The sequence below is a fragment of the Bison bison genome, unplaced genomic scaffold (assembly GCF_000754665.1).
Source record: "Bison bison bison isolate TAMUID 2011002044 unplaced genomic scaffold, Bison_UMD1.0 scf7180017864041, whole genome shotgun sequence".
NCBI classification, from domain to species: Eukaryota; Metazoa; Chordata; class Mammalia; order Artiodactyla; family Bovidae; genus Bison; species Bison bison.
This window is the reverse complement of record NW_011494613.1, coordinates 4,100,837-4,114,431: the sequence shown is the minus strand read 5'-3', so window position 1 is coordinate 4,114,431 and position 13,595 is coordinate 4,100,837. Positions and strand designations below refer to the sequence as shown.

At 43.5% G+C, this 13,595-nt stretch overlaps 1 protein-coding gene across 1 annotated transcript; it reads left to right on the top strand.

Moving 5' to 3' along the window:
* The first annotated feature begins 411 nt into the window (after window positions 1–411).
* Window positions 412–2,851, top strand: CLEC14A (C-type lectin domain family 14, member A). Its single transcript, XM_010835326.1, has one exon. It carries the CDS (start codon window positions 957–959, stop codon window positions 2,427–2,429), a length of 1,473 nt encoding a protein of 490 aa, XP_010833628.1. The 5' UTR covers window positions 412–956; the 3' UTR covers window positions 2,430–2,851.
* The last annotated feature ends 10,744 nt before the right edge of the window (window positions 2,852–13,595 follow it).

The following is a 13,595-nucleotide window of genomic DNA, read 5'->3' as shown; positions in this document are numbered from 1 at the left end:
TTTTCAGATACCAGAAAGGAACTTCTTTGACCAGCAATTCAGTTCAGTTCAGTCGCTCAGTCGTATCCAACCCTTTGCGACCCTATGGACTGCAGCATGGCAGGCGTCCCTGTCCTTCATTATCTCCCGGAGTTTGCTCAAACTCATGTCCCTGGAGTCGGTGATGCCATCCAACCATCTCATCCTCTGCTGCTCATCCTCTGACTAGCAATTCGCACTGCAATATTGGCTTCGACAGCACAGAGAAGCAGAGCCAAGGAGAGACGGGGGGTTTCGTAGTACTGCCTCTGGTGGCGAGAGGAGGTGCTTATACTTCGCACAAGATTCCCCCATCCCCACCCCACCCCAACCCGAGTCGCGGGACTGAGGTCAGACGTGTGCTCTTCCGATCTCACCACAATTTCTAGACGGGAGCCGTCTAGAAATTGTGGTGAGGCCAACTCCGCGGCTCCGGACGCAGCACAATGGGTGGGCGTGGGCGCTCAGCTAGTTCCTCTTCTCCAGCCCTTCCTGCCAGTGTTCGCCAAGATGTTTGGGGGTTTGAGGCTGCCAAACTCCCTGAGCTGGGGGAAAAACCACAAACGCTTCTTCCCAGGAGCGATTTTCTTTTCTCTTTCTCCGGCCCTGACCAGGGTGTTTGACCTTCTGGCGGACAACGTTCCCCGTGCCCTGAAGCCAGCTGTGTTCCTGACCCCAGAATAAATCAGGGCTGCCCGCGGGGCCTCGCAGAGCTCCGGACACGTTTCCTGTCGAGGCCTAAGGGAAGCGGTTTGCCGCCAGGACCCTGGAGGGGAGGCTTGGCGGTCGAGGGGACGGGCGGGGGTGGGGTGGGGTTGGGGAGCGGGAAGCGGGGGGAGCCAGCGGCGGGAGGCGGTGCCCGCGCTCCCGGGACATCCCCACGCCCTCGGACGGGACAGACCCAAGCTGGGAGCAGCTGTGGGCGCTGGGCCTGCAAGATGAGGCCGGCGCTCGCCCTGTGCTTCCTCTGGCAGGCGTTCTGGCCCCGGCCCGGCCGTGGCGAGCACCCCACCGCCGACCGCGCGAGCTGCTCGGCCTCGGGGGCCTGCTATAGCCTGCACCACGCTACCTTCAAGCGGCAGGAGGCCCAGGAGGCCTGCAACCTGCGCCACGGGGTGCTCAGCACGGTGCGCGGGGGCGCGGAGCTCCACGCAGTGCTCGCGCTCCTGCGGGCCGGCCCGGGCCCTGGAGGGGGCTCCAAAGACCTTCTCTTCTGGGTGGCGCTGGAGCGCCGGCGATCCGACTGCACCCTGGAGAATGAGCCTTTGCGGGGTTTCTCCTGGTTGTCCCCCGACGTCGGCGGGTCGGAAAGCGACACGCTGCAGTGGGTGGAGGAGCCCCTACTCTCCTGCACCGTTCGGAGGTGCGCGGGACTCCAGGCCACCGGGGGAATCGAGCCCGCGGGCTGGAAGGAGATGCGATGCCACCAGCGCGCCGACGGCTATCTGTGCAAGTACCAGTTCCAGAGCTTGTGCCCCGCACCGCGCCCCGGGGCCGCTTCGAACTTGAGCTACCGCGCGCCCTTCCAGCTGTACAGCGCGGCGCTGGACTTCAGTCCCCCCGGGACGGAGGTGAGTGCGCTCTGCCCTGGGCAGCTCTCCATCACGGCCACCTGCACCGCGGCCGAGGTCGACGCGCACTGGGAAGGGATACCCTCCGGGACCGAGCTCTGTCCCTGTCCCGGGAGGTATCTACGGGCTGGTAAGTGCGCTGAGCTCCCTGACTGCCTAGACGAAGTGGGAGGCTTTGCTTGCGAGTGCGCTGCGGGTTTCGTGCTGGGGAAAGACGGACGCTCCTGTGTAACCAGTGGGGAAGGACAGCCGACCCCTGGAGGGACCCAGGTGGTCACCTGGCACCCGCCAGCCACTGCAGCCAGCCTCGCGCCGAAGGGAACGTGGTCACCCAGTGTCCAGAAGAGGCCGGGAGAGATACCCAGTGCCCCCGGACAAGGCAGTGCAACAGCATCTTTTCCCGAGATCCCTCGGTGGGGAGCACAGAGCACGCTATCTACCCTTCAGATGTCCCCTCAAACAGAGGTAAAGGCGGACGTGAACTCTTCAGGAACAGCCTTTCCCAAGGTTAATGCTACGTCTCCCTCGGACAACCCCCAGGCTTTCGATTCTTCCACCGTGGTCTTCGTACTTGTGAGCATGGCTGTAGTAGTGTTGGTGATACTGACCGTGACAGTGCTGGGGCTTTTCAAACTCTGCTTCCACAAGAGCCCTTCCCCTCAACAAAGGAAGGGGCCTTTGGCCTCGCCGGGCACGGAGGGTGATGCTGAGGCGGCTCCTCTGAGCTCCAGCTCTGCACGTTCCACGGACAATGGGGTGAAGGCCGGAGACTGTGGTCTGCGGGACAAAGTAGAGGGAGCCTCGTTGACGGGGTCCTCTCTTGGCTCTGGTGACACATAGGGAAACGGGGGACAGGGAGCGCTCCTTGTGAGTAGTTTTCACGTTTAGTGAAAAGGGAAAAGAGGAACTTATTTGTGCGGCTGACAATTCCTACAGAAATTCTGTCCCCTAAATTCCCTCTATTCCACTGAGGAGCCGGATCTGAACTGAACACTCCTTCCATGAAGATGGAGGAAGTGGAAGGGCCTCAAGGTAGTAGAGGGGGGCCAGGATCCTACTAGGGAGAGCTATTTTCTTGTGTTTATTCTGGGGAATTTGGAGAGGTGGTTGAACTTTTTATGACATGGGAAACGAATGAAGTGGGTTTTTTTTTTTTTTTCCCACCAAAATGGAAAGGAAACCTTCTGTTTACATTGTACGGGCTGGGACTATATTGGTTTGAAATTCCTAGGCAAAAAATAAAGTATTGTTGATAACCCAGACTCAAATATCTTTGGTTTCCCAGAGGAGTAATTATTCAGGAAGACCAGCAGAGGGGTATGCTGGGAATAGCAATAAGAGTGCCTCCTGCTTTTACAGGAAGGAGAAAGTCCTTGTAATGAGGAGTAGATCTTTAAGAACTTTTTCCTTGGTTCTTTTATGCTTTATTTTCAAAGTCATTGTTACTTGGGTACTCTGCTATAAATCCAAACTGTAGCGTTGCCAGAGTGCTGGCTCTAGAAGCAAATTATAGTTGACCACCAATTCAAGTGTTTACTGAGTGTCCTTGCTCAAGGAAACACATGATTTGTGTTTCCCTCTTCCATTTTTTGTGCTCCTCTGTGTAATACCTCCTCAACCAAATAGACCTTTCCCAAACATCAGGATGCTGACCCTCACTTCCAATTATGGCAGTGTTAATTTTCAATTAAAGTGTTACTGCTGAGTATTGATTTGAAATCTTCTGGGTACGTTAAAGCAAAAGTAAACTGGGTTTCCTCCGCAGTTGCTAGGTTCTTGAGCACTGTTTAATCCATAGGAAAATTTGAATTCCATACCCTTCCTTCCCCCACTTCATGAAAGTGTGTGCAGTGACCATACATGCCCATACTGGAATGATTACAGGTTAACAAGCTTCTGTGTGGGCAAAGGCACGTAGTATAGGCAAACAGCTTACCATAAGAATTAATAGTGTAAGAAATAAGTGGGAAATACAAATATCTATCATCTTATCTTGTTAGGACTTGGGATATTATAAAATTGTCTAAACGGAGCATTCTTCTAAAAAACAATCAAGATGTAATGATAATCACTATTTAGTGAGACTGAGGCCACCCCCCAGAAAATATCCCACTTTTATTAATATGCTAGCACTTTAAAACTAAATATTTGAGGTTGGTCCATGGATGGAGATAGAGAAACAAGCTAAGTAACCAGGAAGATTGGAAACAAGGAAGAAGTTTACACTATGATTGACATAAAATCATTGGGATGCTCTTGAGTATATAATGTATTAGATATGTACATATATACATTATATAAAGTATAACATTAAAGGAATAAAGTAATAGGTAATTTGCTTCATATACTAAATATATGTTTAAACAGTTAAATTTAAGCAAAATCACAAATGAATTAGAATTAACAACTTTCAAAGAAATTTTATGTAAAATCATTTCACAAAGATAACTAAAATCAGGTAAGTAGATGGCTTATCCAATGTACCCAGCTTGTTTGAATGAATGTGTCTCAGTTCACCTCAGTTGTAGTATTTTATCTTTGCTCTTTCCCATAAAACCTCTCCACAGAGAAGGTAGCTATTTGAATAAAATATATGGTACTTTCTTTTGTAAGGTGAAAAATAGCCTATCTATAAGGGAAAGGCTACCCACTCCAGTATTCTGGCCTGGAGAATTCCATGGACTATAACTGAACTGAATGTAAATTATCTATAGCTAGTACTATCTGTATCTAGAAGTATATATATCCACCTCTGTGTATGTGTATACACATACTTTGTCTTAAAGTCGGTACTTGTACCATTGTTACAATACAATAGAGAATGCCTCACTAATTTATTATGCAACTTGCCATTGGTGACATTACACATTTGGGGGTCCAAATGTCCTAAGGAAGAATAAATAGGTGTCAGCTCAATAACTTAACTGCTTTTCCCTATTACTTCCCCATATAAGTAAGTCAGGAAAGAATTACAGAACACTGTATGTTTTTACATTTGACTTCCTGACAAATAGCAATTGCAGACCAAGCTCCATATAATTTTGTCTGCTTTCTGGCTGTGACATTTTTCACAAAATTTCGAACCCATGGCAGAATGGAGCCAACCAAGCATGATCTCTTAAAAGCTCTGTTAGGTTGAGGTCAGTGTCCTTCCTCAGAATATGTCTCTACTAATATATTATTATATTCTTCATTATTTCTCCAACCTCTTTGAGGTTGATTCCTTTCTTACTTAAAACCCTCTGTTCCTGCACTTATTTCACAGCCACCTGTTCATTTTCTTAGAAGGAAAACTTGGAACCTCATTTACAGTCTTTTTCTCTGGCTGGGTCCTGCTAAGGAGAAGGCGATGGCACCCCACCTTAGTACTCTTGCCTGGAAAATCCCATGGACGGAGGAGCCTGGTAGACCTCAGTCCCTGGGGTCGTGAAGAGTTGGACATGACTGAGCAACTTAACTTTCACTTTTCACTTCCATGCATTGGAGAAGGAAATGGCAACCCACTCCAGTGTTCTTGCCTGGAGAATCCCATGGACGGAGGAGCCTGGTGGACTGCTGTCTATGGGGTCGCACAGAATCAGACACGACTGACGCGACTTAGCAGCAGCAGCAAGTCCTATCATCTTCCAGTCTCTAAACCCTCGTGTATGACTCTTCCAGTGCCTGTATGTTTCAGTTCCTTGCTTTCCTCACTTCTAACAAGCTCCACTTTATTTCAGCCTCTACTCAACAGCTACACCTGAGCCTTTCAGATGATTTTGAAACTGTTCTACATCTGAAAACACAAATGCAGGCATTTGTGTGGGCAGGCATGTGTTCAGAGACCTACTAGATTAGTCTTTAGAAATTGGGCTTTGGAATCTCTCTCTATAAATTTTAACCCTACCCAGGTAACTGATTTTAAACAAAGTTTGCAAACCACTCGATGCAATTGTGTGTACCTCAACACAAAATTTCATATTCTCTTTTCTCCATTCCCACTATGTCTGGAGAATAGAGGGTGCTTAATCAACAAGCAGAATTACAGTTTTTTATTTTTTCAAGTCTCACAGTGATGTTGAAGTGTCCTTCTGTGGCCATGTCCTCTTGATAATTTTGCTGTAGTCTTGTTCTTCTACTTCTAAGACACTTTTGCTTAAGCTCGTCCAGAATAGGATGGAGAAGAACAGCTATCAAGCTCTGTAAAATGGTGGTGGGGGAGGTGATAAGCTCATGTCTCTCATTTAAAAGCATATTGTAGTGGTTATGGTATTTACATCACTAAAAGAGGTTGTTTAGCCTAAGAGCAAAGAGTCAAATAGTTGCTTTTGAATTCCAAAACAGGTTTTTGATATTCATAAAAGAGAAAATCTTGAAAGGCAGAGCAAAATCATATTTTTCTTTTCTGGTTTTTCATTTGTTTCTCTTCATAAAATAGAATGAAGATATAGAAAGTTACACAGAAAAAATGTATGGCTTGGTGAATTATGATAAAGAGAACACCCTTGTAACCATCAGACCACAGGGGCCAAGAATAGAACTTTGCCAGCCACCCCAGAAGCCTTTCCCTGTGTCCCATTCCAGTCACAGCCCCTTCCTCAATTCAGAAGTAGCCTCTATTTTGACATTTGTAGAAATCCCCTTCTTACATTTGGATGGTTGTATTACGCAAGTGTGTATCCTTAGACATTGTGTTTTAATCTTACGCACTTTATACTTTCTTTTTAACATTTTTATTTACAATTTTTTGTCCATTTTGAAATCATTTCAGACTTAACAAAATTGTTACAGAAATAGAACAATTATAAATACCAATTACCAAGATTCCACAAATGATAACATCTTATATAACTACCATACTATTATCAAAATCAGGAAATTATCACTTATATCATACTACTATGATATATATCACAGATACACACATATACATGACATATCAGTCCATATCATTAGTTCACATAGATCTTCCTTATTCCTTGTTACACCTGTGTGGGATTCCATTAGGGGGAGATACCATGTTGTATGCACATCCTATGTATTTTTTAAAATTTTTTATTGGCGTATAGTTAATTTACGACATTGTGCTAGTTTCAGGTGTACATAAAGTGAATCACTTACACATATATCCATTCTATTTTAGATTCTTTTCCCATATAGATTATTACAGAGTTTTAAATAGGGTTTTCTGCTATACAGTAGATCCTTATTAGTTATGTTTTACACATATATAGTGGTAGGTATGTGTCAACCCAATCTTCTAATTTATCCCTCCTTCCCCTTCCCCCCCCCCCAGTAACCATAAATGTGTTTTCTACATTTGTGGCTCTGTTTCTGCTATATTACTAAGTGAAGTAAGTCAGACAGAGAAAGACAAATATCGTGTGATATCACTTACATGTACAATCCTATGGACAGAGGAGCCTGGCAGGCTACAGTTCATGGGGTCTCAAGAGTCAGACATGACTGAGTGACTAAACCATCACCATGTACTCTGAACAGTCTATTTTCAAGTATCTTTTGATTTCTAGATATGCTCCCCTTCCATCCCATTCCTCCTTCTTATAATTTTCATGTTGGAGAATTTGGGGTGTTTGACCTGTCAAGATTACCACAGTCTGAATTTTGCTGATTTCATACTCATGGCGCATTTTGACATTTTTTTCTGTCTCCTGTATTTCCTGAAAATTGATACTTAGATTCAGAGGCTCAATCAGACTTACTTATTATATCTTTGACAAGACTAAATGCAGTGGTGTGTTTCCTTAACAAGAGCATATAATGTCTGTTTTTTACTCTTAGCAGCCACTGATGCTTAAAGCTTAGATACATTAATTCATCAGGATTACAAAATGGTGCTTATTTTTTTTCATGAATTACCTAGGAACCTTTTTAAGGAGACACTTTCTTTCATTTACTAGTTGGTTATCAAATTATACATGCCATATGTAAGAAAGTCAGAATAAATACTTATTTCTTTATGTTCATCAATTTTTAGGTAATTAATTTCCCTATAATCTTCAAAAGATCAATTATATTTTAACTATTAAGATGAGTTTACAGTACTGAACATATTTGATGGGTTCCAATCAATTGCCATTCATATTTTTATTGAAACTCAAATTATCCTATCTTTGGCCAGTGAGAGCTTCCTAAGATAACTCCTGAGTCCTTTTGACATGATTCTAGTGTCCTTTGATGATTTCCTTGCCATCTGGTGTAACAAGACTTTCCAGGCTCATTATGTATATTTCCTGCCCCAGATCTGGAATTAGCCCTTTCTCCAGGAAGTCTTGGTGTCTCTTAATGAAAGATGATATTTCAAGACTACAATCTGGACTCTATAAGAATTTCACTGCTATAGAATTGGTCATTGTTTCTAGGCCTTTTCAGAAGAAAGATCTGGAAAGTGTCGTAATTCCTGAAATAAGATAGAATTCTACCAGCAAGAGAAAGAAAAAAATATATATATATATTTTAAGCCTTGAAAACATACACGATGACAGAAGTATTCAGATAAGTTTGCCTAAGTGGGCACTTGCTCACTTTCTCATTGGGCATATGCTTTGGGTGTGGTGGGGCATGTGGTGATAGAAACTGGACAGACTGAAGGGTAATGAGCATAAAGGGAAATGATAACTTACTTCCCAGGGGAACTAAAAACCTCTTAGAGAAACCGCAGTCAAACTTGGTGCTGATGTTGTAGAATAGCAGTGTCTAAGAGGGGTATGTAGATGGACCGACCAGAGGGAAGCATCACAGAATGGTGTGAGAGAGAAGCTAAAGTTCTTTTGTCTATGAGTTGTCCTATGGACCTTGTGAAACCTTAGGGTTGGAGCAATCATGACACCAAATAACCTGAATAGACCCAACACACAAAAATTAACTGAAAGGGGAACTGGTACCTTACTGCCGCAGATGTAGACAGCTGAAAACCACTGAAGACTGTATGTCCCACTATAAACCAGGCTGGACAGACCTAGTGACCATAGGACTAATCATCTATCCTCCAATGCAAGGGTAATATACATACTTCCTAGAACTCATCTTTTCCCCATGGATACTTGCAGAAATGAAAGAAAGAGAATCATAGAGTGACCAGTTAACCAGGAAGCACTAAGTAAAATCAGAAATACATGAACTTGCTTCTGTGTGGCAAGATTAAGTTTTCTGTCATCAACAGAAATGATGCTTAAGAACTGAGTTCTGTTACTGAGAAATAAATAAATTTCTATTTGTAGGTATGTTTCATTAGCTTTTATCTTACAAAGAAGTATACATGTTTTTAACTTTGTAACTTAGAGGTACTGTTAACTGCCTCATAAAATTGTTATGAGAAAATGAATATAGAGACTTATTACAGTAACCTGGAGTAGGGTAGAGAAAAGTCAAAAGTGTTAGTCACTCAGGCATGTCCAATTCTTTGTGAACCCATGGACTGTAGCCCACCAGGCTCCTGTGTATATGGAATTCTCCAAGCAAGAATACTGAAGTGGGTTGCCATCCCTCCTCCAGGGGATCTTCCTGACCCAGGGATCGAACCCACATCTCCTCCATTGTGGCAGATTCTAAGCCACAAAGGAAGTAGAATAAGCACTCAAATGCCCTAGTGGCAGATTGAGGAGGGAAGCTATGAAGTGCCCTCATCATGATATTAATAAAGGCTTCCCTGGTGGCTCAGTTGGTAAAGAATCCATCTGCAATACAGAAGATTCTGCCTGCAATGTGGGGCACCTGAGTTTGATCCCTGGGTTATGAAGATCCCCTGGAAAAGGAAATCGCAACCCACTTGTGTATTCTTACCTGGCAAATCCCATGGACAGAGAAGCCTGGCAGGCTACAGTCTATGGGGTCACAGGGTCAGACATGACTTAGTGACTAAGCCACCACTATTCAGACAAGAGCTTTAGGAAGTCTTACTAATGTCATTAGAAACTAGTGAATGTAACTCAAGAGTGCTGACAATCAGAAAACAAGTCAAACATTCTCTTGAGTTTGTTTTCCTGTTGTTTGTGTAACAGTCATCAAGCTAGGCCTTGAAAACATACATGATGACAGGGTCTAGTGAGGCAAATTGTGATCGAATTGAATCTGTATTTTCCTCTACCAGTCAAGGTTTTTGAATTGTGAGTAAATTAAATTTATGTTGGAGTTGTTCCTTGCTAAGAGGTAGTAGCTGTTAAGAGCGTACCGATTCCTTCAGTAGTGAGCATATCTCATAGTGCGTCTTTGTTAAGAGCGTACCGATTCCTTCAGTAGTGAGCATATCTCATAGTGCGTCTTTGTTAAGAGCGTACCGATTCCTTCAGTTGTGAGCATATCTCATAGTGCGTCTTTATTTATATCCAGGACATTTTTGTGGCTGTATTTGATTGATACGTGCTTCTTCTGATTCTTTCTAATTTCAAAGAATATTGAATAAATGTTACCAAGTCAAGAAAAAAGAAAACAAGTCTACCGGTCTGTAACCCTGAACAACAACAAAAGCATTTAAATATGTCCAAAGAGAGCAAATGCTGCCCCTAAGATAAACATACTTTTGTTCTTTTTCCCAAGTATGCTAACTTCTTATATGAGGATGTGATGGAGCTAGTAGCAATACTCATTATTTTTAAAATGATCTATTTCCAATTCTCATATTTTTCTTCAAATGGCAGAACTGGGAGCATGCAGTATCAGCCCGTGGCTACTAGATGAGTGAATACTTAAAGTAACCAGAAGCCTCTTTCTCAAAGCCTTGAGTAGGAACATGTCCTTAATATGAACCACTTCAGTAGGTAAATTTTCCAGGCATAGTAGTGTCTCAGGAGGCAGGGACTGTAATTTAGCCCCTGGACAAGCCCCATGTGGCCTGACTGTCTAGTGCTGTGATCGTGGGTCCCTCAACAGTGTCCAGAGTGTCTGTTTGGCCGACACTACTATTACCAGAACGCTGAGCTTGGTTTAAAGTATTTTCTTTCCTATTACTCCCCTCAACAACATGTACAGAAAACTCTTAAAAATGATAAACCATAAGCAAACTCCTTTACATTCTTTTTGCAAGAAACTTAAATGTAAATTGAGAAGAACAAAACAAAATAATTCCAAATTTCTGATATATTATAATATCCATGTAGTACTTTTTATAGATCTATAATATCCTACATAGCAATTTTTTATAGAAAAGTAACTTTTTTACATGTAGTATATTGTTTTCTATATCCTTACAACATCCCTGTGGAAATGGGGAAGGATAGATGGGTAGAAATCTGTAGTGTCTGTGACAGTTTTTCTTAAACTGAGACTTGCTAAATTACTGAGACCATTATATAGCACATTTGCCAGGTTTTTCCTTTTAATGGGAGGTCCTCTTCCTTGAGAGGGTGAGAAGCTAAGGAGTTTTTTTTATGGATTGTAATCTCTTTGTTCCTAAAGCTGAGTCACATCTGACTGAGCTCCTCGGGTTTATGTGGAAGCTAGGTCAGGATTACACCTTCTTATTCATGCCTCTCCTGGATTTGGCAGGTGACTCAAAAGTCATGGACCAATGCTAGGAAATCCTTGCTCTCCTTGCTCTCAGCTGTTAGGACCCTTATCTGTACCCCCTCACACCACTTTTTCCCTATTTGAGGTCACAGGGTAGGCAGGAGTGGGATGATTAACCCTTTTATTTATGGTCTTGACATTTCTTTCAATGATTTGAGACTTCATCTCATTGTTATCTTTAAATTTCCTCTCTGAACTGCCCTTCCCTTTGGATTACTTGTTAAGTCTCGTAAAAGTGTTACTTGCTCAGTTGTGTCCAACTCTGCAAACCCATGGACTGTAGCCCTCCAGACTCCTCTATCTATGAAATTCTCCAGGCAAGAATCCTGGAGTAAGTAGCCTTTCCTTTTCCAGGGGATCTTCCCCACCCAGGGATCAAATCCGGGTTTCCTGCATTGCAGGCAGGTTATTAACTGTCTGAGCCACCAGGGAAGCCCCTCCATTAAGTCTGTCATCGTGGTTTAGTCACTCAGTGGTATCCAACTCTTTGCGACCCCATGGACTATAGCCCAACAGGCTCCTCTGTCCATGGAATTCTCCAGGTAAGAACACTGGAGTAGGTTGCCATTTCCTTCTTCAGGCGATCTTCTCAACCCAGGGATAAAACCCATGTCTCCTGCATTGCAGGCAGATTCTTTACCACTGAGCCACCAGGGAAGCCATTAAGTCTGCCCTATCCTAAATCACTGCCACAAACAGAAACCGTATTTCCTTGCTTTCCCCTTTTCCTCTTCATTTCTCTCCTCCTGGAGAGTTACCCCAGCCTGTTATCAGTGTGACCTTCATAACACACCACTGCATCATTCAGCTCTGTGGCTCGAAAGGATGCCAGGCTTTCTCCCTGACGTCCACACTCCTGAGCCTCACCCAGGGCCCCGAGACCTTATCGGGTTGCTTCCTGTTTTATTCTGTTTTTTTTTTTTTCCAAACTGAGTTGCTTAGTGTTGGTTTATTGCAGCTCTGTAATTTTAACACAAATTCCTTCTACCTGGAACGCCAGCTGGCCTGTGCTGAAATGTGTCCATAGTACAAATCCTAGTTTAAATGCTGCCTCCAGCAAGATATTTTCTCCAGTCACCTGAGGCTCAAACCAATTCTCTGAAATCTCTCATCACTTCATTTAAATCATTCTTATTTTAGCTACCAGTATACATATTTTTCATCACCTCCACTACATTGTACGCTGTTGAACTGAAAAACTACACCTTACAAATTTTGTAAAAAAAAAAATTGCCTTTACATTGCAAGCTATAAATAGAGGTTTTCTAAATAAATTATAAATAGGCAGAAATGATAATAAATTTGTTTAAATGAATAACAATTTTTATATTGAATGATCAAGATTCTACTCTTTTTAAATCCTTAACAATAATTTAGTAACTATTATTGTTGTTGTTCAGTCACTCAGTTGCGTCGGACTCTTTTTGACCCTGTGGACTGCAGAACTCCAAGCTTCCCTGTTCTTCACTACCTCCTGGAGTTTGCTCAAACTCATGTCCTTTGAGTCAGTGATGCCATCCAACCATCTCATCCTCTGTCACTGTAGTAACTATATTATGTATTATATTTACTCAAAGCTCTCCCAGATTCCTTATAAAAGTTTTCACTTCATGATATATATGTATTAACTCAGACAAGTTTGAGATCAGGTTCTCTGATATGTATTTCAAAAAGTCTGACTTTCTCATATCCACACATACCCTCCAACATCGCTAAGAACGGAAACACTCTTCCTCCCCAGACCATCTCTTTTCTTACAAAGACATGCCTAAAAGATGAGACATCCAGAGGACATCTGTTTCTCCTAAAATCCTCCAACACCTGCCTGCTTCACGCCCAACATCCTCCCCTCTGAAGATCAGTGTCAGATGTCCTGATAGCTCCAACAGCAGTTTTGCCATTGTTTGGGGGAGTAAAGGTGGGAGCAAATCCAAGGCAGACAGTGACCCCTAACCTAACGGATACATGGCAATGGGCTTGGTCCCTGGGGATAAGATCCCCTGGCAGAAGGACTTAGCCAACAAAATAGTCCCACAGCTGTAACTTGGGGAGAACAGGGTCTCTGGGCACACTGGCTTCAGACACTTCAGAGTCTGTGGAGCTAGGATCTTTAGTGCTCCCAGCCAGCAATACCAGTCCAGACTCAATAACCCAACAAATTTATGATCCAAAGGTTAGAAAAGGAGAAAACAGAAATTAAACTTAAAACAATTTACACATCTGTACTCCTTTTGCTCTCACCCAAAGCCTCCCCTGTTACTGTCTCTTCTTGATCGCCCACTTTTTCACCACCCTCATGTCCCTCTGTTTCATTTCTTGAACCCAAAGACAGACTTACAGATTAAAACTGGAAGCAAGTGAGGAGAATGCTGGTGAATATTTCCAAGCCTTCGAAGCTGAAGGCAGACCTCTGCTCTCGTCAAGACTGCCTTTTGGTCTCAGTGCCAGGACCACAGGTGGTGTGCGGGGTGGCTATGGCTCTGTGCGTCCATGGTCAGGGCT